General features: G+C 44.5%; 1 protein-coding gene across 1 annotated transcript in view; it reads right to left on the bottom strand.

Annotated features, from left to right (window-relative positions):
• The window catches only part of LOC139277976 (reelin-like), a 411,305-nt gene that overhangs the window by 68,361 nt on the left and 321,139 nt on the right, over positions 1-21,805 (bottom strand). The window contains exons 35-38 of the mRNA XM_070896619.1: positions 15,477-15,617; positions 11,069-11,246; positions 8,397-8,481; positions 127-309 (exon numbers count right to left, since the gene is read on the bottom strand). Coding sequence (XP_070752720.1) covers positions 127-309; positions 8,397-8,481; positions 11,069-11,246; positions 15,477-15,617 — 587 coding nt within the window. The remainder of the gene's footprint in view (positions 1-126; positions 310-8,396; positions 8,482-11,068; positions 11,247-15,476; positions 15,618-21,805) is intronic.

Raw genomic sequence — 21,805 nt, 5'->3', positions numbered from 1 at the left:
CACAATTGATTCTGTAAGCTTTTAACAAATTGATTAAATTAACATTAAAATGCAAACGACCTCTCCAAAGGACCCCAAAAGCTATTTATCGACGACACAAGTGTAAACATAATTCCAGCTCGGTACCTTCATTGTGGGGTTGCCAGAGGCGGAATCGAGTTGCATTGGTCTGGGCTGTGTGTGGTAAGGGAACATTAATAAAGAGGACCTCTGTTGTCTGAGGGAAGTAGAATTCATCCATCAAATGCCAGGTAATGCCACCATTGATGGAATACTGCAGCAGAATAGAATGCGAGCGGTCAGGGGCACCTGAGCCAAAACACAGAGTTGGGAACAATAAAATTGTCATTAAAGTAATTTATTAGAGAAATGGCAGACACCAGTAAATTAATTTCACTTTAAAGAAAAAATATGCTTAATTTTAGTTTGCATGCCATGGAAAGTCAGCAGTTTCCCTATTGAGAAGCTCCGCTGAGAACTGAGGAAACTCACCATATGTGTAATTAGCAAATGAAGGAGATTGCCTTTTGAAGGACTTGATGACATTCTAACCAACCCAACCACCTCACTCTCCACATCTTTCACAGCACCAAAGAATTTGCGTAAGGAGGGCACGTCCCTCACACAGCAAGATGCCCCCAGACAAATTTGAGAATCCTGCCACTTTGCATAGTCAAGGACCAGCTTTAGTTACCTTGGTGTACATGCCACACTGAAACTCACCACCGTGAAACTCACCACCGTGAAATGAAAAAGAAACAAAGCATTTATATACCGCCTTTCACGAGCATTGGACCTCTCAAAGCGCTTTACAACCAATTACTTTAGGATTGTAGTCACTGTTGTAATGTGGGAAACGCGGCAGCCAATGTGTGCACAGCAAGCTCCCACAAACAGCAATATGATAACTGTCATGTATCCAGACATGTTCACTGCTTGTACTGTTACATATGATGTGCCACCAGAGGGCACTACTATGAGAAACTTGTACACCAGCTCTAATGTAACTACGGTGTGCCACCAGAGGGCACTGCAGTGGGAGACTTGTAGGTTACCTGTACAAAAGTGCCAGGCCTAATATAAAAGACAGGCCACCATGTGTGATCCTCACTCTGGAGTTATATTAAATGGATTAAGGTCACTGCAGTTCAAGTGCAATACTTTGCCTCGTGGAGTCATTATAAGAGCATCTAAAGACGTAAAAATTGACGACGAGATTACGGACTTTCACGCAAAAATGGCAAACTTTGGTACATTGCAGCAGTTCGCTGATGGTGATGATTGGGACGCCTTTGTGGAGAGGCTCGATCATTTTTCGAGCAAATGACCTAGCAGGCGACAATCCGGCCACACTGGCTGATAAGCGCAGAGCTATCCTGCTCACCAGTTGTGGGCCCACCGTCTATGGCTTCGTCAGGGACTTGCTGGCACCAGCGAAGACAACGACCAAGACGTACGAAGAGCTTGTAATGCTGATCCAAGAACAACTCAAGCCCAAAGAGAGCATCCTCACAGCCAGACACCGGTTTTACACCCACTGACGGCCCAAAGGCCAGGAAATCGCGAAATATGTTGCAGACCTCAGGAGGCTGGCGGCACCTTGTGATTTCGGCGACCACCTCACCGAAGCGCTGCGGGATATTTTTGTCATCGGAATCGGCCACGAGGGTCTTCTTCACAGGCTACTATCTGCGGATACCACAGTCACACTGCAGAAGGCCATCACCATGAGCCAGGCATTCATGACCTCGACCTGCGGCTCCAGACGGATGACTCATCCTCAGGACTCAAACCCGGTAAGTACTGTACACAGACTGGCGCCTTTTAGGGGCTGGACTGTAGAACGTGAATCTCCTCAGGGGAGAGAGAACAGGCTCCCGAGTCCCTTAACTCTGAGTCCGCCGACGGGGGGGGGTTAATCGGTTAGCACCATGCTGACATTGAGGAGGGAATCACAGGGCTCACCAGTGCCGCTTTAAGGACTATGTGTGCAATGGGTGCAGCACAAAGGGTCACCTCCAGCGAATGTGTAAAAGAAATAGGACTCACTGTGTTGATGAAGAGTCTGCAGAGGGCCATGAATCCAGCGCGGATTATGAAGAGGCGGTCAGAGAGGCAGCTCAGCCCCACAATAAGGTATATGGAATGTTTACTTGCACTACTGAGTGTTCCCCGTTGAGAATGGAAGTCGAGATAAACGGCGCTCCAGTCTTCATGGGGGTGGACACGGGGGCGAGCCAGTCAGTAATGAATCAAGAAGCCTTTGAGAGGCTATGGGACAATCAAGCTGAATGATCCCGGTTCAGGCAAAGCTGCTCACCTACACCAATGAACTTATCCCAGTCGTTGGTAGTGCGGATGTAAAGCTCCTCCATAATGGCTCGGTGCACAAGTTACCACTGTGGATTGTTGCAGGTGATGGACCAATGCTACTCAGAAGAAGGTGGATGGAGAAGATCCATTGGTGCTGGGAAGATTTCATTCTTCCAGTGATCGACGTCCCCCGTGCTCAGAGGCAAAACAAGCTCCCACCTGAGGTTGGATCCGACACCAGAGAGCAGACCAGCACAGCACCCGAGGCACAGACCGCTCAACACGACTGCGTGGAGATGATCCAGCTGAGACGACCCGAACGCACCTTCCAGGCTCCAGTGGCAGGACTCCGGAGGAAGAAAATCGGATCCAAAGGAGACTTCCCAGCTTCAGTGGCAGAACCCGGGGTGAAGAGGATCACAGTAGCCGACATCATAGATGGAAGAAAGATGGCGCCCAAACCACAAGGTGAAGCCCTAAAGGAAAAGATGGTGGCCTCCAGACCATGAGGTGCAGCGCTGATGGAGCAACATGTGGTATCAAGCGAAGAAGATGTTTGGGGTAAAGATAGCAAGGCTTTCTTAAAGGAGGCCAGCAACCCACCACACTTAAAGGGACAGGTCCACACTCTCAATCAATGTAACACAACTGTGAGTTAAATGTAAAGCTTGTAATTGATGATCAGAGTTTTATGCATGTAATAAGCAAAGAAAAGTTGTGCGATTGCGATCGGAGCTACAGCTTATCCACAATGAGTAATGAAACGTTGTGCGATGCAGGATTTCAACCGTATTCAGATAATGTAGAGGGCAAACACCCATCGGGAGCACACAGGTCCAGCGGGCTACCCAATGCTGTAGCCTGCATCCCTGAGACCAGAGCGATGCACCACGGAGTGTGGCCACAAACAGCTAATATAAACAAGCTGCAGAGCAAACGATCTCAGGAGGGCAATGGCACCAGTATCGATACCCTGTCCCTGATCGGCTCCACCTCTCAGGCACACGATGGCACCAACCGCCACGAGCCTGAAAGAGCAAACTGCGCTTAAGGCGCAGCCCCCAGACCCTTTCGCCACCAACGCTACAGCCAGGAACGAAGGGTCACCCGCAACGGGTCTCCCAAATGGGACCGGGACCGGGACCAGCCAGGATCCCAAACCAAAGAACGCCCAGGCAAGTGAGTCAGCAGTTTCCTGCACACTACAGATGACTGCCCCTCAGGAAGCAGCAGCGACCCAGGGTGTAAGGAAAGGACAGGGAGGTCACAGGCATCTGTGAACCTGCCCGATGCTAGGAGCAATGGCAAAGGCCCCGAGAGCAGGCAACTTGAGCCAACCGGGTTCCCACTGCCAGCACTAGGCACCGTGCCGCCACCAAACTACCTGGACACCACCCAGCAGCTCTGGAACTAGTTTGTCCTCACGCACCGGTGCTGACACCAGCACTGAGTCCAAGTATGTATCAAGTATGTACCTCACCAGTCAAATGTACTTGCCTCACAACTGTACCACAAATGTAATGATGCAAATGCAATTTTTTTAGTATATGAATGTAATGAGCCACTGCATAATATATGTGGTTGGGGGGGTGGGGGGGAAGAATGGAGTGGTCATGGATTCACAATCAGAAACCACCAGCACCTCTACTGCCAACAAAACACCACCTACTCACCCAAGATGGAAACGACCTTCCAAGGGTCAACTAGATAGAGCTAAGCCCAGAGCACAGTCAATGTATGAAGGCAATTTGCACTAAGGATTTGAGGGAGAGTGATGTCATGTATCCAGACATGTTTACTGCTTGTACTGTTACATATGATGTGCCACCAGAGGGCACTACTATGGGAAACTTGTACACCAGCTGTATGGTCACTAAGGTGTGCCATCAGAGGGCACTGCAGTGGGAGACTTGTAGGTTACCTGTATAGAGGTGCCAGGCCTAGTATAAAAGGCAGGCCACCATGTGTGATCCTCACTCTGGAGTTATATTAAATGGACTAAGGTCACTATAGGTCAAGTGCAATACTTTGCCTCATGGAGTCATTATCAGAGCATCTAAAGATGTAACAGTAATGACCAGATAATCTGTTTTTGTTATGTTGATTGAGGGATAAATATTGGCCAGGGCACCGGGGATAACTCCCCTACTCTTCTTCGAAATAGTGCCATGGGATCTTTTATATCCACCTGAGAGAGCAGAAGATATCTCGGTTTAACATCACACCTGAAAGACAGCACCACCAACAGTGTAGCACTCCCTCAGCACTGCACTGGAATGTCAGCCTCGATTTATGTACACAAGTCACTGGAGTAGGGCTTGAACCCACAACCCCCTGACTCAGATGCGAGAGTGCTACCCACTGAGCCACAGCTGACACTTGAAAGCTGACAAATGAAAGGAATTTCCCTGACTCCAACCAGTATATATGTTAACCCAACCAGATGGAATAACCTGCCTATATATCACTTCTGGATAGAGTAAACACAATAAAGATGACTGTTCTTCTCTACCCCCTCTGCCCAGTAGAGATGGTGCCAGTCAAGATACCAGCCTGACAATTCTGAGACCAGGACCCGAACTACATCGTGAAGGGTGGAAGATGCCTGTGCATGGATTTTTTAACGTGTGGTGGCCGTTGCACACCAGCCACCACACGGGCTTGACAGAGCTAGGTCTTGGTCCAGTGGCAAGTATTACCCAAGACTAACTGGAGACCAGCTCTGCTGCACCGACTGAGCGCGCACACATATCGCAGTGTGGGCTGGCCTTTGCTGCCTCTGGGCCCTCGTCTCTCCTGGGCCCCAGATTCACGCCTCTCCTGGGCCTCGGTCACTTCCCTCTACGGACTCTTGCCACTCCTTCGTCCCTCCTGCTGTGCCTGCCCGCACTGCAATCAACGACCTGGCTTTGTAGCTGTCGCCCTCCTGCAGCAGCACGCGCTGCTCCCTCCAATGGCCCTGGTCTGCTGATGGTCTTGCAGGCCGGGACCATGCCTAGTTTGTATGCTAAAGGAGCAAGGTTGAGCCAAGGACAGGTACTGTCCCACAGGGAAACCATCCTTGTGCATAATGCATAACGGCGGAGTGGGTGGGAGGGGGGGAGAAACTAAAGAGGGTCAAAAATACAAGAAAAACAGGAGAAAAAATGATTGAAGTCACATAATTAATTACAGCTGCAAACCGCAACTGATGGAAATGCATTATAATATTTCAAATTGCAAATGGAATTTAATATTCTGTGGAATAATATAAACGGTCATAATAAATGTCTCTATTTTTGAATTCTGGATCTAGAAACAACACAAATCTTGAATTTCTGTTTGATCTTTTTTTATATATATATATACTCAGAATAACAACAATTTACCATAAGACTTGTCTGAAGCCCAAGCTGATACATTTAATTAAAATGTGTGAGCCACATTCTGACTGTGAGTATTAGTCCAAACTCTACATAAACATTGCATGGATCAGCGGTAGGTCTTTGGAGTAACTGTGTGCAAGCCATGAGATAGCTTTCCTTCTAACCAGAGGGGAAAATCCATTAATTAACTTGTTTTGAAACATGCATTCGAGCCGAGTGCTCCCCTTTCTCTTCAGGATTAATAATATGAACGGGTGGTCGGGTGTTATCATAAATAAACCCTCTCAGTAGCTCAATTGCTGAATATTTAGCTTTCTAATCGGCTGAAATAATCCTTCTGTCATTTTAAGTTGCTTGTCACCAGAAGTGTTCGGTATTTACTCCTGACTTCACACAGACTTTCCTGGATGCTCTCAGATGTCTGTGACTCTTATTGCAGATGATGCTGTTGTGGATTTTTTTTTTAATCATAGCTGTATGTGCTCCGTACTCTCACAGTAACTTGTTTGTTTTCTCTCCTCACCCCTCTTTGAGGTTACCTCGTACTCATCATCAGCATAGGCAGTCCCTCGGAATCGAGGAAGACTTGCTTCCACTCCTGAAGTGAGTTCTTTGGTGGCTGAACAGTCCAATACGAGAGCCACAGTCCCTGTCACAGGTGGGACAGATAATCGTTGAGGGAAGGGGTGGGTGGGACTGGTTTGCCGCACAATCTTTCCGCTGCCTGCGTTTGATTTCTGCATGCTCTCGGCGACAAGACTCAAGGTGCTCAGCGCCCTCTCGGATGCACTTCCTCCACTTAGGGCGGTCTTGGGCCAGGGACTCCAGTGGAGAAGTTGCACTTTATCAGGGAGGCTTTGAGGGTGTCCTTGTAGCGTTTCCGCTGCCCACCTTTGGCTCATTTTCCATGAAGGAGCTCAGAGTAGTGCACTTGCTTTGCGAGTCTCGTGTCTGGCATGCGGACTATGTAGCCTGCCCAGCGGAGCTGATCGAGTGTGGTCAGTGCTTCAATGCTGGTGATGTTAGCCTGAATGAGGACGCTGATGTTGGTGCACTTGTCCTCCCAGGGGATTTGTAGGATCTTGCAGAGACATCGTTGGTGGTATTTTTCCAGCAACTTGAGATGTCTACTGTACATGGTCCATGTCTCTGAGCCATACAGGGTATTACTATAGCCCTGTAGACCATGAGCTTGGTGGCAGTCTTGAGGGCCTGGTCTTCAAACACTGTTTTCCTCAGGCGACCGAAGGCTGCACTGGCACACTGGAGGCGGTGTTGGATCTCGTCGTCGATGCTTACTCTTGTTGATAGGAGGCTCCCAAGATATGGGAAGTGGTCCACGGAGTCCGGAGCCCGCCATGGATCTTTGATGACTGGGGGGCAGTGCTGTGTGGTGAGGATAGGTTGGTGGAGGACCTTTGTCTTACGGATGTTTAGCGTAAGGCCCATCTTTTGTATGCCTCAGTAAATACGTCAACTAATGGACAGTCATTCGCTCTCAATGTTGATCTTGATCAAGTCACTCGGAGGTGCAGGGGAGCAGCCTGGAGTCAGCCGCCATCAAACGCTTTTCCTCTGCCCCAACCTCCCATATGAGGTTGCACCTGATCTTTGCTCAATGCCTCCCCGACAGCCCGAGCTCAGGAACTCGTTGCGCAAGGAATCATGAGTGTAAAACTATGTCCTACCAGTCGGGTACTACATGAACAACAGCTCCCTGTGCCACTGCATCATAGAATGGATACTATGGCCTGGGAGGAGGGGGAAATTGTGGCTGTTCCTGATTGACCTATGGTGAAGCGCCTGTGTGGGGCCTTTGGGCTGGCCTCTGATACCCTCCACAATTGATTAGCCTAATGTTTTATAGGTTCCATATGAAAGATAGCCACTGAGTGAGGTACAGGAATGCAACTTGCACCAGTGCCACAGCAAACAGTCAATGACTTCAGGACAGAAAATTGTTCAGAAAAATAGTCTTTAAGGCGGAACCTTTCAACATTTCCTTCAGTTACAATAACAAACAGAAATAGTGAAGGGTCCCACTTGAAACATTAACCTATTTTTCCCTTTCAGATGTTCACTGACCTACTGCACATATAAAGAATGTCTTACATTTATATAGTGCCTTTCACGACCACTGGACGTCCCAAGGCGCTTTACAGCCAATGAAGTACTTTTTGAAGTGTAGTCACAGTCGTAATGCAGGAAACGCGGCAGCCAATTTGTGCACAGCAGCTCCCACAAACAGCAATGTGATCATGACCAAATAATCTGTTTTATTGATGTTGATTGAGGGATAAACATTGGCTAGGATAGTGCCATGGGATCCTTTACGTCCACCTGATAGAGCAGACGGGGCCTCGGTTTAACGTCTCATTCAAAAGACGGCACCTCCGACAGTGCAGCGCTCCTTCAGCACTGCACTGGCTTGCCAGCCTAGATTTCTGTGCCTGGAGTGGGACTTGAACCCACAACCTTCTGACTCAGAGGCGAGGGTGCTAGCCACTGAGCCACAGCTGACACTTTAATATCTGCACTTCCTGCTCCATTTCAGGTTTCCTGCATTATTTTATATATTTTATAACGTTTGCCATTGTTCTTGTTTTTATCTCTGCAACATGAAGTGCAAGTGCTCTGACCAACATCGTCTGCTCTCTGTGGAATCACTACACCGCATTGATTTTTAAAAATATGGCGTGCTGCGGAAAAGAAACAGACCTTTCGCAATGAACTTGAATGAGAACTGAATGTACAAAGTGTTCGTGCATTCTAGGTCCCTGGAAACCAGCATCCTCAGTCCTTCCTGCAAGAAACAAAGAGGTACGTGAGTTGGTCGAACCAATGGGATTGTAAGCTGTACAAAGAGCACGCAGATTGCTAATGGCATTCCTGCAAAGTGTGATTTAGAAATGAGTTTGAGAAAGTGTTGTTATTTTCATAAATATTGTACAACTAATTGGACATCTTAATTAACCCGGCTATATTTATATGTTGAAGGTAACAGATTCAAAAAGTGTCTCCAACAACACACTGTGCAGTGTGTTAGAGTATTAACACAATACATCTGCTCTGTGTCAATTTAACAAACAAAAAAAAACTTTATAACCTTTTAAAGTATAACGCTTGGAAGAAATTTTGCTGCAGCCCACAACAAATTATACTTCATTTTGTTCATATTATTGTCATTGCCTTCCATTTGTGGTCAAAAGGACTGTGATTAATGAGGTATTATTTACTGCACTAGTATAGACAGCACTGTTGAGTGTGTCCAGGCTGTTAAATTATGTTATATCAGACCAGGAGTCTTTAAAAGAGTGATTGTGTCATATGCCTTTTGGGGCAGATGCATGCCATGGATTAGTATTTAAATGACGCCAGTGTTAGGATCTACCAAAAATATATCACAATAACGTGGACAGTGGCTTTTTGTACTAGTAAGGAGCAAGGCTGTAAATGAAAAATGATCTATTGAGAAAGTTTCTTGTTACGAGGAAATTAGGCAGAAACAGAGCAGATAAAATAACAGCTCCCATTTACATTCAAGAGGTGGGGGGCTGATATTGCAGACTGGGCAGCACCACACTTGCACTGGAGTATAGTATAAAATTCAGTTTTCTTTTCTATGTGACTTGGAATTGTTTGTGAAAATTACAATGATATTTAGACCTGTTGTGGTCTCTTCTGATGAAGTTAACAAGTCTGCGAGTGCAATGCTACATTAACAAAAGCTTCTTTGTCGTATGATGAAGTACAGTGCCGATCCAGACAGCTGTCAGGTAAAGACCGCGGCTACCTATGAGGCGACATGCTGATTAACTGAAATAAATCCGGTCAAGGTTCAAACCAGTTCATAATGTATTAACTATACTGAACTGCACGAGATATACATTTATCTAAAATTATGCAACATGTTGACAGCCAATTCTTGTTTATTCATGATTGAGGAGGACAACTTTCTTTTGATGCTTTCACCAGAACAACCTCCAGCTGCCTTGAGACACGTTGCTACATTGATTTGTGTTAAAATGCAGTCTCCCTTTATCTTAAGAACGATAAAATCCGTGAAACTGCTTGCTTTTTCCATGGACTACAATTAAGAACACATTTCTTTATTAAGCAGAAATAACAAATATCTGTTTTATTTACTGAAATAAAAACTTCTTTTGGGTCACACTGAAACACAAAATAAGAACACGGTGCTGGAGTATAACACGAGCGACTTAGTGAAATGCTGCACTTAGTGAAGCGTGGCAGGGCAAGACTCCGACTGGCCTATGGCCCTGACACCGACACCATCAGGATCCGGCAAACCAGTTCATTTTAATATTGCTTAGACAAAGTCAATTCCATAAAAGAGGTGAGGAGAATGAACAAATATTTGGCGAGTGAAACTGTGACAGTAATCAGGATCTGTTTCTAATGGGGGGGGCGGGCGGGGAAGGTTGCATGTAATTCTCAAGAATGACAGGCTACAGGAGAAGGGGCAGCAGATACCTGCATTTTAAGACTGCAGGTTGTGGCGGAACGAATGGAAATCCTGTGGAACTCACTCAGCTAATGCTGTAGGGGTTGTAGATGTGGGAAGACCTGTGCCCACTCATGGTTTGTGCTTACCAAGTGCTAATGGTCAATGATTAGGAATGGCCTTTCTCTTTTGAGACCCATACTTTGAGAACCCTAACAGGAAGGGGAAATTGGACTGTAGAACACTCATGGCTGTTCTCATTCTCATTCTTGTCATCTCCGCAGAAACTGGAAGCAGGAGAGAGAGAGGGAGAGAGAGAGAGAGAGAGAGAGAGAGAAAACAAAGAGACAGACAGTGACCAACATCTGGGACTGCCAGCAGAAATGTGTCCACTGTATCACTTGCACTCAGCAGTCCAGTTGGATTCACTTGGGGTAATAGAGACAGTGCAGATGAGGAGTTGACACAGGATGATACTCAACCAACACAAGGCGGGGAGAGGATGAGATATGAGAGATGTTGATCTAGCACGTTAATGGAAATACAGCTGTTTCATCCCCTCCTAGCATCATGGTGCTGTCCAAAATCCAAAATAATGGGAGGGGTTTAAGTGGTGAATAACATTAACACGATGTGCTAAGATATAAATGGTATTTGGCAACAATGCGAGATGAAAATAATTCTGGGTCAAACCGATCACTGCAGGTTTAAAAAATTAAAACTATTGTTCTTGCAGAATGTATACTGGCCGACGTTACAAGGCAGTAAGGAGGCTTGCTTGTCAGCAGTGCATGCCGTGATATCGTGGCTGTGCTCCATGAAGTTCCACACATACCCCACCGTGAGTACTCATTTGCAAAATAGGCCCGTTCCTGTGTTTAAATATCTTCCATTACAGTGTACGTCTCAATAACAGATTCCTCACCCCTTTAAAGACGAGAGCTGTTCCAGATTTGATGATTTCCCCATTCAAGTTCCCCCTCTCGGCTCCAAGAACTTCAGGCCAGAGGTCAGGGTGTGGTTTTTCATTAAAGTCGTCCTTGAGAATGGACGGCAAGGGAAGAATGGGTACACAGTTGCGTCCTCCAAAACCATTGTCACACCTGAAAGTAAAAGGAAAGGCCAGTCAGTAAATGCAGCAATGTACTGAAAGCTCATGCCACAGCAGGCAACCAGAAGTGACAACCTTAAAATAGGTACAACAAATCAGTGAAACAGCCAAATATCAACCAATATTTGTTGTGTAATATGGGAGTGTATTCGATTCAAATACTAACACCCCAACGATCAGCACTGTTCTCCAGTTTCTTTCCTGGATTAAATTGCTGAGGTCAGCAAAACAAAGCTTTTTCCACACACCATTAAGTGATGAATAATTTAAATCAAAACAGATTTTCAATACAACAGAAATCCTATTATCTCTGAAATAACGTTTCGCATGATCTACAGAATTTTGAAACTGAACCTGGCACCACTCAACCACTATATTTGACTGATAAGTGGCAAGTAGCATTCACGCCACACAAATACCACGCAACGACCATCTCCAACAATTGTCCTTGAGAAGGTGGTGATAAGCTGCCTTGTGGACCGCTGCAATCCGTGTGGTGAAGGTACTCCCACAGTGCTGCTAGGGAGGCAGTTCCAGGATTTTGACCCAGCGACGATGAAGGAAGGGCAAAATATTTCCAAGCCAGGAAGGCGTGTGACTTTGAGAGGAACTTGAAGATGATGGTGCTCCCATGCCTCTGCTGCCCTTGATTTCCTTGAGCTGGATTGACAGAACATGAGGGAGCCAGAGGAATGGGTTATGGGTGAGGATGTGCCACCTTCTTAGCGGAGGCTGAGGAGAAGGCTGCCGTGGCTTCAAACTTGTGGAACCCATCAGTCGTGGGTTATCACCTGAAAGGAAGGATGTTCAAGGAACATCACACATCCATGCAAACTCTGAGGCCCGTCTCCAACCATGGTCAGAAACTGACAGCTCTTATTTGCAGCAACATCAGGGAAGTTTATTTCTTTGTTATAGACATCAATGGAATGTGTGGCAGCTTCACATGAGTCTGAAGACGCTCCCTAACTAAAAGGGGCCAGGGATCAGTCAATATCCTCCTCAGCACAGACTGCTACCCTGGTGGCAGTGGGGGACTCAATAAGCAATAGCCTGTGCACCGGTTTCCAGGCTCTGATGGCAAGGCTTCAGTTTGTACCTCAAGACTTTCAGAATCTGATCGTTACTATTAGGCCCTCCCTCCCGCTAATCAATGGGAATACTGATACAGGGCCCAGTGGAATGGCAATGGCTGGAATAGACCTGCCTCAGGCTGCCATTTCTCAGGAGAGCAGACTAATGACAAGCCCCTGGCTTTCCCCCCCATCACCCCCACCCACCCTCTCCCAGAGACCAGTGGAACGTAGGAAGCAAAACCAATCCACCCAGGAACCCGTTCCAGAGATATCATACAAGTAGACATAAGGCAACCTGAATCAACTCTCATAAAAGTCAGGCACTGAGACCACTTAAGGGAGTGCATGATACCAGTAGACCCAAGAAGGTATCTTCGGCATACCTAAATTTGTAACAATCACCTATTATTTGATAAATAAATGTTTTAAAAAATCCCAATATAGAACTGAAATGTGAAAAAACGTCTATATCGTTAAATGCAACTACTTGTACATGATTGCAAGGTGCCAGTTAAATTGAGCAGTTCAATCATCAACTGTAGTAGTAAAATCCAAGCAACTGAAATTAGATTGCAGTTGTAAATCATTGCCTGTACATTATCTACTCTATGTTCAGCCTTTATATAAACTTATATCCTTGTGCACATGTTGTATTCCCCCAACACCAGCCTAATTCTCGCTGCTCGCTCCCTCTGCTGTACCATCAGCAGTTACCCTTTCATTTGTGTTCATCAAGTTGAAAGATATCACCCATTGTGTCACACAGTGTAAGGTATGTGAGTGAGTCTAGCTTCTACTCCTCTACCCTAGCACCACACCCTAACTCCAACAGCACCTCCTGTAGCACCATAAGTGCCAGAGCGTGAAAAGCACTAAAGAAAGCCAACAGAGGGGGGAAACATTCATTCCATTAGTCGGCTGGATTTATGCCCATGTTCAAGAAGCTCACTGGATGGCCTAACCTGGAGAAGCTCATGCACAAGTTTCCATTGTTGGGTTTGGTCACCATCTTCATGAATACATTTCTAATAAGGTCTCCGAAACTAAATCCCAAAGAACGCCAACCAAAGCGAGCTCCAACTATATGGGATACAATACAATACAATACAATACAACACAAATTGTATATGTCCTGTCAGAAATATAAATGCAACACAAGCAGAGGGTTGTGTACTTTTCCACTGTTCTATTCCAGCTGCACAGTATCCCCCTGGATGTGGAGAGTGCAGTGTGTTATACCTGCTGTTGCCTCTTCTGACACTTTTAACAAAGATGAAGTGAGACTCACTCCCAGACAAGCAGCAATTAAAAATCTGTCTTTTATTCATACTGCTCTCAAAAGCATTCAATCATTCAGTGTCCAGAAAACCCTCAGGAACTGATGTCTTTGAGCACTAGGGCAGCTGCTGCTCCCCGCTCCTTTGAATTTTGCAGTGCTGCTGTTCATCGAAGGAAGCAAGCTTGGTAAATGTAAAACTTCTTTAACGTAATATCCTTTGTTATTAACAGAAATAAAATCCTGAACCGTCAGTGTAGAGTGCAGCAGTTTAAACCAAATGAACTTACTGAATGGAAAATCAGACTCGTCAACTATTAGTACTTAACCCTTTGAACTGTGTAAGCCCAGTTGTCCCAACTTGTTAGATTTTCTGTGCATAACGCAACAATAACCTTGCATTTATATAGCAATTCCCACATACAAACCCCCTTGGAAGAGATGTATAATGAGTGGCCAATCTGTCATCACCCTGTTGACACCTTTGGCAAAGGTTTAAATCACCCTGTTGTAACTAATGAGCAACTGCAATTCAAAAGGTTTAAAAAAAGCTTTTAAAATTAAGCAATAAAAAGCAAAAAGTGGAAATGTAACCATACATAATTTCAACAACAACAACTTGTATTTATATAGTGCCTTTAACATCCCAGGGCCCCTCACAGGAGTAGTATAAGACAACAAATTTGACACTGAGCCACATAAAGAGAAATTAGGGTAGATGACCAAAGGCTTGGTCAAAGAGGTACATTTTAAGGAGCGCCTTAAAGGAGGTAGCGAGGCGGAGAGGTTTAGGCAGGAAATTCCAGAGCTTAGGGCCTAGGCAACAGAAGGTACGGCCACCAATGGTTGAGCGATTATAATCAGAGATGCTCAAAAGGGCAGAATTAGAGGAGTGCAGATATCTTGGGTGTGGGGGGGCGGGGTGGTAGGGGGTTGTTGGGCTGAAGGAGATTACAGACATAGGGAGGGGCGAGACCATGGAAGGATTTGGAAACAAGGATGAGAATTTTGAAATCGAGGCGTTGCTTAACCGGGAGCCAATGTAGGTCAGCGAGCACAGGGATGATGGATGAGCGGAACTTGGTGCGAGTTAGGACACGGGTATCCGAGTTTTGGATCACCTCAAGGTTACATAGGATAGAATGTGGGAGGCCAGCCAGAAGTGCGTTGGAATAGTCAAGTCGGGAGTAACAAAGTCGAGATGAGGGTTTCAGCAGCGGAGACAAGGGCAGAGATGGACGATGTTACGGAGGTGGAAATAGATGGTCATAGTTATACTGCAGATATGTGGTCGGAGGCTCATTTCAGGGTCAAATATGACAAGTTTATGAACAGTTCCCGTTAAAAATCACAAGCACAGTGTGTTCCTTGGGCACTCACTGTATCTCTAATTTTTGGCTTGCAACAAAATGCATTGTTAAGAGCCAACTTACACAATTTTCTAACGGTAATGTAATTAATATCTTTTTGGCACAGACTAAAATCCTGCATTATACATCTTTGATAGGCCAGCATTAAAGCAGATGGTCCCATTAATGATTTACATCTAAAATCTTGTCACCAGAAAACATTCCGTTATAATTGGCGCTGGATGGAGCAAGTTGTTGTTCGCTAGTAATAATGAACTGGCAGGGTTACTTTAATTAGTGGCTGATGCCCTTTTGGGATTAGTTTATCATAGGATACATTAGTCAACAGTTAATATACACCACTCCATTATCCGTAATGAATAATAATGAAAACCTTTCTCGATCTGTTTAGACCTGATATTGTATCAGATTGAATTGTAATGGGTTGCAGACAGCAGTTGAAAAGACCTCACTGCCTTACAACAGTGTCAAAATTATAGGATCGATGTTTTCATACTTACACACAATGTCCCATGTCACAAATGCCATGACCAGAACACATCCAGGGGCACCCTGAGGCGAGGATCACATTATCAATGGCCCAGTTATCAGTCCCGAAAGAGTATTCAGTTTGAATCCATCTGAATCGGGTCCTAGGGGAACTAATTACACAATACAAGAATAAAAAAACTTAGTATCAAAAGGAAAGGTGCTGGATTAAAAAAAATCATCATCAACAATCAGGACTTGAAAATTGACAATTTAAAATTAGCAATAAAAACCCATCTGCAGTCTCACAAATACTGTTCTGCCAGAATCATAATTCGTGCACAAGAATTATTGAGGCAACAAAAGAGGGAAGACCAATACCAGTTGTAAACAAAATGCGCTGCTTGGCATTTCCATCTCCACCATAATAGGAAGAGAACATCTGCAGTGGGATTTGGGGACGGTTCATCTGTACAGTGTTCCACTCTCATCTGCAATACTTGTTCAAATGCTTAATTTCATATCTCTCAGAGATACAATTATGGAAGTGGCTACCCATGCTTTGGGCAATGATTCCAAGCATCTGACCATTTGGTTTCTGTGGTGATGCAGAAGCAGTGCAGCTCAGGGATCCAGTCCTCTGCCAGTCTAAAGATGTACATATCCTACTCCACAATCGTTCCTTGGACAACATTAGTTTATCATTTCCTGTGTTTCTTTTTGTTTGACTTTGGTAAATCCAAGTTGGGCAGAGGAGAAGCACTCGAATCCAAATCCGATGCCCAAAAAGCTTCTGAACATTACTTATAACTTGAACAGACACTCAAGATCCTTATCTTTTACTATGTATTTCTAACCTTATCTTTATACAAGTTGTAATTTGTGACATTTTCTTACTCTTGGGTGATAGCTCTCACAAACCTGCTAGTCAGTGCTATTGTAGAAAGGACACAACTATTTGCTAGAACTTGGAGATGGCAGGTCATGCTGCCGATATGGGAGATTGCTTCTGCTTTAACTATCATTCTTTTGATATCAGATTTCCACCCAGAATGACAGGGCAGCTCAAAATTTCTGGAAATTGAATTCAATGTTCACAATCTTAAACTATCTTGAGTTCTAAAAAAAAATGATTTAGTTTCCAATATCATCCCGCCACCCCCCCCCCCACCCACCTTCACACATTAAATAGATTTACAATTTTACTACAAAAGCAAACAAAGAAAATCTTTCCATCGAGAGTCCAGAGACTGGTTAATCGCGATGGCGATACGGTGCATCACGTTTCATCCCAGTCCAATTGTTATCTCATATCCACACAGGTACGCTTACCAGCAATTCTAGTTTGTTTCTCTACCTGAGGGATACTAATGCCAATTACACTGCTCGCAGTACAAAATCAGCAAACTCAATATACCTGGCCCCTCGAGCCTGCTCCGCCATTTAATAAGATCATGGCTGAACTGATCATGGACTCAGCTCCGCTTCCCTGCTCGTCCCCATAACCCTTTATTCCCTTATTGCTCAAAAATCTATCTTTCTCCACCTTAAATATATTCAATGACCCAGCCTCCACAGCTCTCTGGGGCAGAGAATTCCATAGATTTACAACCCTCAGAGAAGAAATTCCTCCTCATCTCAGTTTTAAATGGACGGCCCCTTATTCTAAGACTATGTCCCCTAGTTTTAGTTTCCCCTATGAGTGGAAATATCCTCTCTGTATTCACCTTGTCGAGCCCCCTCATTATCTTATATGTTTCAATAAGATCACATTAAAGCCAAGGAAGTGGCATACAAATTGGCCAGAAATAGCAGCGAACCCGGGGACTGGGAGAAATTTAGAACTCAGCAGAGGAGGACAAAGGGTTTGATTAGGGCAGGGAAAATGGAGTACGAGAAGAAGCTTGCAGGGAACATTAAGGCGGATTGCAAAAGTTTCTATAGGTATATAAAGAGAAAAAGGTTAGTAAAGACAAACGTAGGTTCCCTGCAGTCAGAATCAGGGGAAGTCATAACGGGGAACAAAGAAATGGCAGACCAATTGAACAAGTACTTTGGTTCAGTATTCACTAAGGAGGACACAAACAACCTTCCATATATAAAAGGGGTCAGAGGGTCTAGTAAGGAGGAGGAACTGAGGGAAATCTTTATTAGTCGGGAAATTGTGTTGGGGAAATTGATGGGATTGAAGGCCGATAAATCCCAGGGCCTGATGGACTGCATCCCAGAGTACTTAAGGAGGTGGCCTTGGAAATAGCGGATGCATTGACAGTCATTTTTCAACATTCCATTGACTCTGGATCAGTTCCTATCGAGTGGAGGGTAGCCAATGTAACCCCACTTTTTAAAAAAGGAGGGAGAGAGAAAGCAGGGAATTATAGACCGGTCAGCCTGACCTCAGTAGTGGGTAAAATGATGGAATCAATTATTAAGGATGTCATAGCAGCGCATTTGGAAAATGGTGACATGATAGGTCCAAGTCAGCATGGATTTGTGAAAGGGAGATCATGCTTGACAAATCTTCTGGAATTTTTTGAGGATGTTTCCAGTAAAGTGGACAAAGGAGAACCAGTTGATGTGGTATATTTGGACTTTCAGAAGGCTTTCGACAAGGTCCCACACAGGAGATTAATGTGCAAAGTTAAAGCACATGGGATTGGGGGTAGTGTGCTGACGTGGATTGAGAACTGGTTGTCAGACAGGAAGCAAAGAGTAGGAGTAAATGGGTACTTTTCAGAATGGCAGGCAGTGACTAGTGGGGTACCGCAAGGTTCTGTGCTGGGGCCCCAGCTGTTTACATTATACATTAATGATTTAGACGAGAGGATTAAATGTAGTATCTCCAAATTTGCGGATGACACTAAGTTGGGTGGCAGTGTGAGCTGCGAGGAGGATGCTATGAGGCTGCAGAGTGACTTGGATAGGTTAGGTGAGTGGGCAAATGCGTGGCAGATGAAGTATAATGTGGATAAATGTGAGGTTATCCACTTTGGTGATAAAAACAGAGAGACAGACTATTATCAGAATGGTGACAGATTAGGAAAAGGGAAGGTGCAACGAGACCTGGGTGTCATGGTACATCAGTCATTGAAGGTTGGCATGCAGGTACAGCAAGCGTATAAGAAAGCAAATGGCATGTTGGCCTTCATAGCGAGGGGATTTGAGTACAGGGGCAGGGAGGTGTTGCTACAGTTGTACAGGGCATTGGTGAGGCCACACCTGGAGTATTGTGTACAGTTTTGGTCTCCTAACTTGAGGAAGGACATACTTGCTATTGAGGGAGTGCAGTGAAGATTCACCAGACTGATTCCTGGGATGGTGGGACTGACCTATCAAGAAAGACTGGATCAACTGGGCTTGTATTCACTGGAGTTCAGAAGAGTGAGAGGGGACCTCATAGAAACGTTTAAAATTCTGACGGGTTTGGACAGGTTGGATGCAGGAAGAATGTTCCCAATGTTGGGGAAGTCCAGAACCAGGGGTCACAGTCTAAGGATAAGGGGTAAGCCATTTAGGACCGAGATGAGGAGAAACTTCTTCACCCAGAGAGTGGTGAACCTGTGGAATTCTCTACCACAGAAAGTAGTTGAGGCCAATTCACGAAATATATTCAAAAGGGAGTTAGGTGAAGTCCTTACTACTCGGGGGATCAAGGGGTATGGCGTGAAAGCAGGAAGGGGGTACTGAAGTTTCATGTTCAACCATGAACTCATTGAATAGCGGTGCAGGCTAGAAGGGCTGAATGGCCTGCTCCTGCACCTATTTTCTATGTTTCTATGTTTCATTCTTCTGAACTTCAATGAGTATAGTATAGGCCCTATTCAACCTATCTTCATAAGTCAACCTCCTCATCTCCGGAATCAACCGAGTGAACATTCTCTGAACAGCCTCCAATGCAAGTATATCCTTCCTTAACTATGGAGACCAAAACTGCACACAGTACTCCAGGTGTGGCCTCACCAATACCCTGTACAGTTGTAGTAGGACTTCTCTGTTCTTATAATCTATTTCCCTTGCAATAAAGGCTGACATTTCATTCCCTTCCTGATTACTTGCTGTACCTGCATACTAACTTTTTGTGTTTCATGCACAAGGACCTCCAAGTCCCTCTGTACTGCAGCACTTTGCAATTTTTCTCCATTTAAATTATCATTTGCTTTTCTATTTTTCCTGCCAAAGTGGATAACCTCACATTTTCCCACATTATACTCCATCTGCCAACGTTTTGCGCACTCATTTAGCCTGTCCATATCCCTTTGCAGATTTCTTGTGTCCTCCTCACAATCTGCTCTCCCACCCATCATTGTATCATCAACAAACTTAGCTACATTACACTCGGTCCCTTCATCCAAGACATTAATATAGATTGTAAATAGTTGAGGCCCCAGCACCGATCCCTGCGGCACCCCACTGGTCACTGTTTGCCAACCAGAAAATGGCCCATTTACCCCAACTCTCTGTTTTCTGGTAGTTAGCCAATCCTCTATCCATGCTAATATATTACCCCCAACCCTGTGAACTTTTATCTTGTGCAGTAACCTTTTATGTGGCACCTTATCGAATGTCTTCTGGAAATCCAAATACACCACCCCTTTATCCACCCTGTTTGTTATATCCTCAAAAAACTCCAGCAAATTTGTCAAACATGATTTCCTTTTCATAAAACCATGTTGACTCTGCTTGATTGAATCATGCTTTTCCAAATGTCCTGCTACTGCTTCCTTAATAATGGACTCCAGCATTTTCCCAACGACAGATGTTAGGCTAACTGGTCTATAGTTTCCTGCTTTCTGTCTCCCTCCTTTATAAATAGGAGCGTTACATTTGCGATTTTCCCAGAATCCAAAGAATTTTGGTAGATTACAACCAATGCATCCACTATCTCTGCAGCCACTTCTTTTAAGACCCTAGGATGCAAGCCATCAGGTCCAGGGGACTTGTCCGACTTTAGTCCCATTACTTTACTGACTACTTCTTTAGGGATAGTGATTGTATTAAGTTCCTCCTTCCCTATTGCCCCTTGATTTTCCACTATTAGGATGTTTTTAGTGTCTTCTACCATGAAGACCGATACATAATATTTGTTCAAAGTCTCTGCCATTTCCCTGTTCCCCATTATTAATTCCCCAGTCTCACCCTCTAAGGGACCAACATTTACTTTAGCCACTCTTTTCCTTTTTATGTACCTGTATGTAGTCTTACCAGTTTCCCAATCCTCTGGCCTCCCACTAGTCTTGGCCACCTTGTATGTCCTTGTTTTCAATTTGATACCATTCCTTATTTCCTTAGTTAGCCAGGGATGGTTATTCCTTCTCTTACAGTCTTTCCTTCTCATTGGAATATATTTTTTGTTGAGTGTTATGAAATATCTCCTTAAATGTCTGCCACTGCTCATCAACCATCCCACACTCTAATCTATTTTCCCAGTCTACTTTAGCCAACTCTGCCCTCATATCTTTGTTTAAGCTTAGGATGCTGGTTTGAGAACCAACTTTCTCACCCTCCATTTGAAATTCAACCATGTTATGGTCACTCATTCCTAGAGGATTATTTACTAGGTGATCATTTATTAATCCTGTCTCATTACACAGGACCAGATCTAAAATAGCCTGCTCCCTGGTTGGTTCCGTAACATACTGTTCAAGGAAACTATCCCGGATACACTCTATGAATTCTTCCTCAAGGCTACTCTGGCCAATTTGCTTTGTCTAATCAATATGAAGGTTAAAATCGGCCATGATTATTGCCGTTCCTTTTTTTGCAGGCCTCCATTAATTCCTTATTTATACTCCGTGAAATAGTGTAGCTACTGTTAGGGGGCCTATAGACAATGTCCACCAGTGACTTTTTCCCATTATTCCTTATCTCTACCCAAACTGATGCAACATCTTGATCTTCTGAGCCAATATCGTTTCTCATTAACGCACTGATCTCATCCTTTATTAACAGAGCTACCCCACCTCCTTTTCTTTTCTGTCTGTCCTTCCGAATTGTCAAATACCCCAGAATATTTAGTTCCCAGCCTTGATCACCTTGCAACCATGTCTCTGTAATGGCTATCAGATCATACACATTTGTATCTATTTGTGCCATCAACTCATCTATTTTGTTATGAATGCTGCGTGCATTCAGATAAAGAGCTTTAAAACATTTTTTTACCATTTTTTCCTGCTTTGACCCCACTTTGATACACTTTTATGTTTTTAATATTCTGTCCCTTCCTGTCACGCTCTGGTTTTCGTTTCCCCCAGTGTTACCCTGCTTTATTGCCTTCTCCTTATTCTTTGACGTTTTACATTTCCGCTCAATTGAACCCATTATTAAAATTGTTTATTGATATAAAAATGTATTTTTAAACATA

The sequence above is a fragment of the Pristiophorus japonicus genome, chromosome 13 (genome assembly GCF_044704955.1).
Source record: "Pristiophorus japonicus isolate sPriJap1 chromosome 13, sPriJap1.hap1, whole genome shotgun sequence".
NCBI classification, from domain to species: domain Eukaryota; kingdom Metazoa; phylum Chordata; class Chondrichthyes; family Pristiophoridae; genus Pristiophorus; species Pristiophorus japonicus.
The sequence above is the reverse complement of the archived record's forward strand: the minus strand, read 5'-3'. Positions and strand labels throughout refer to the sequence as shown.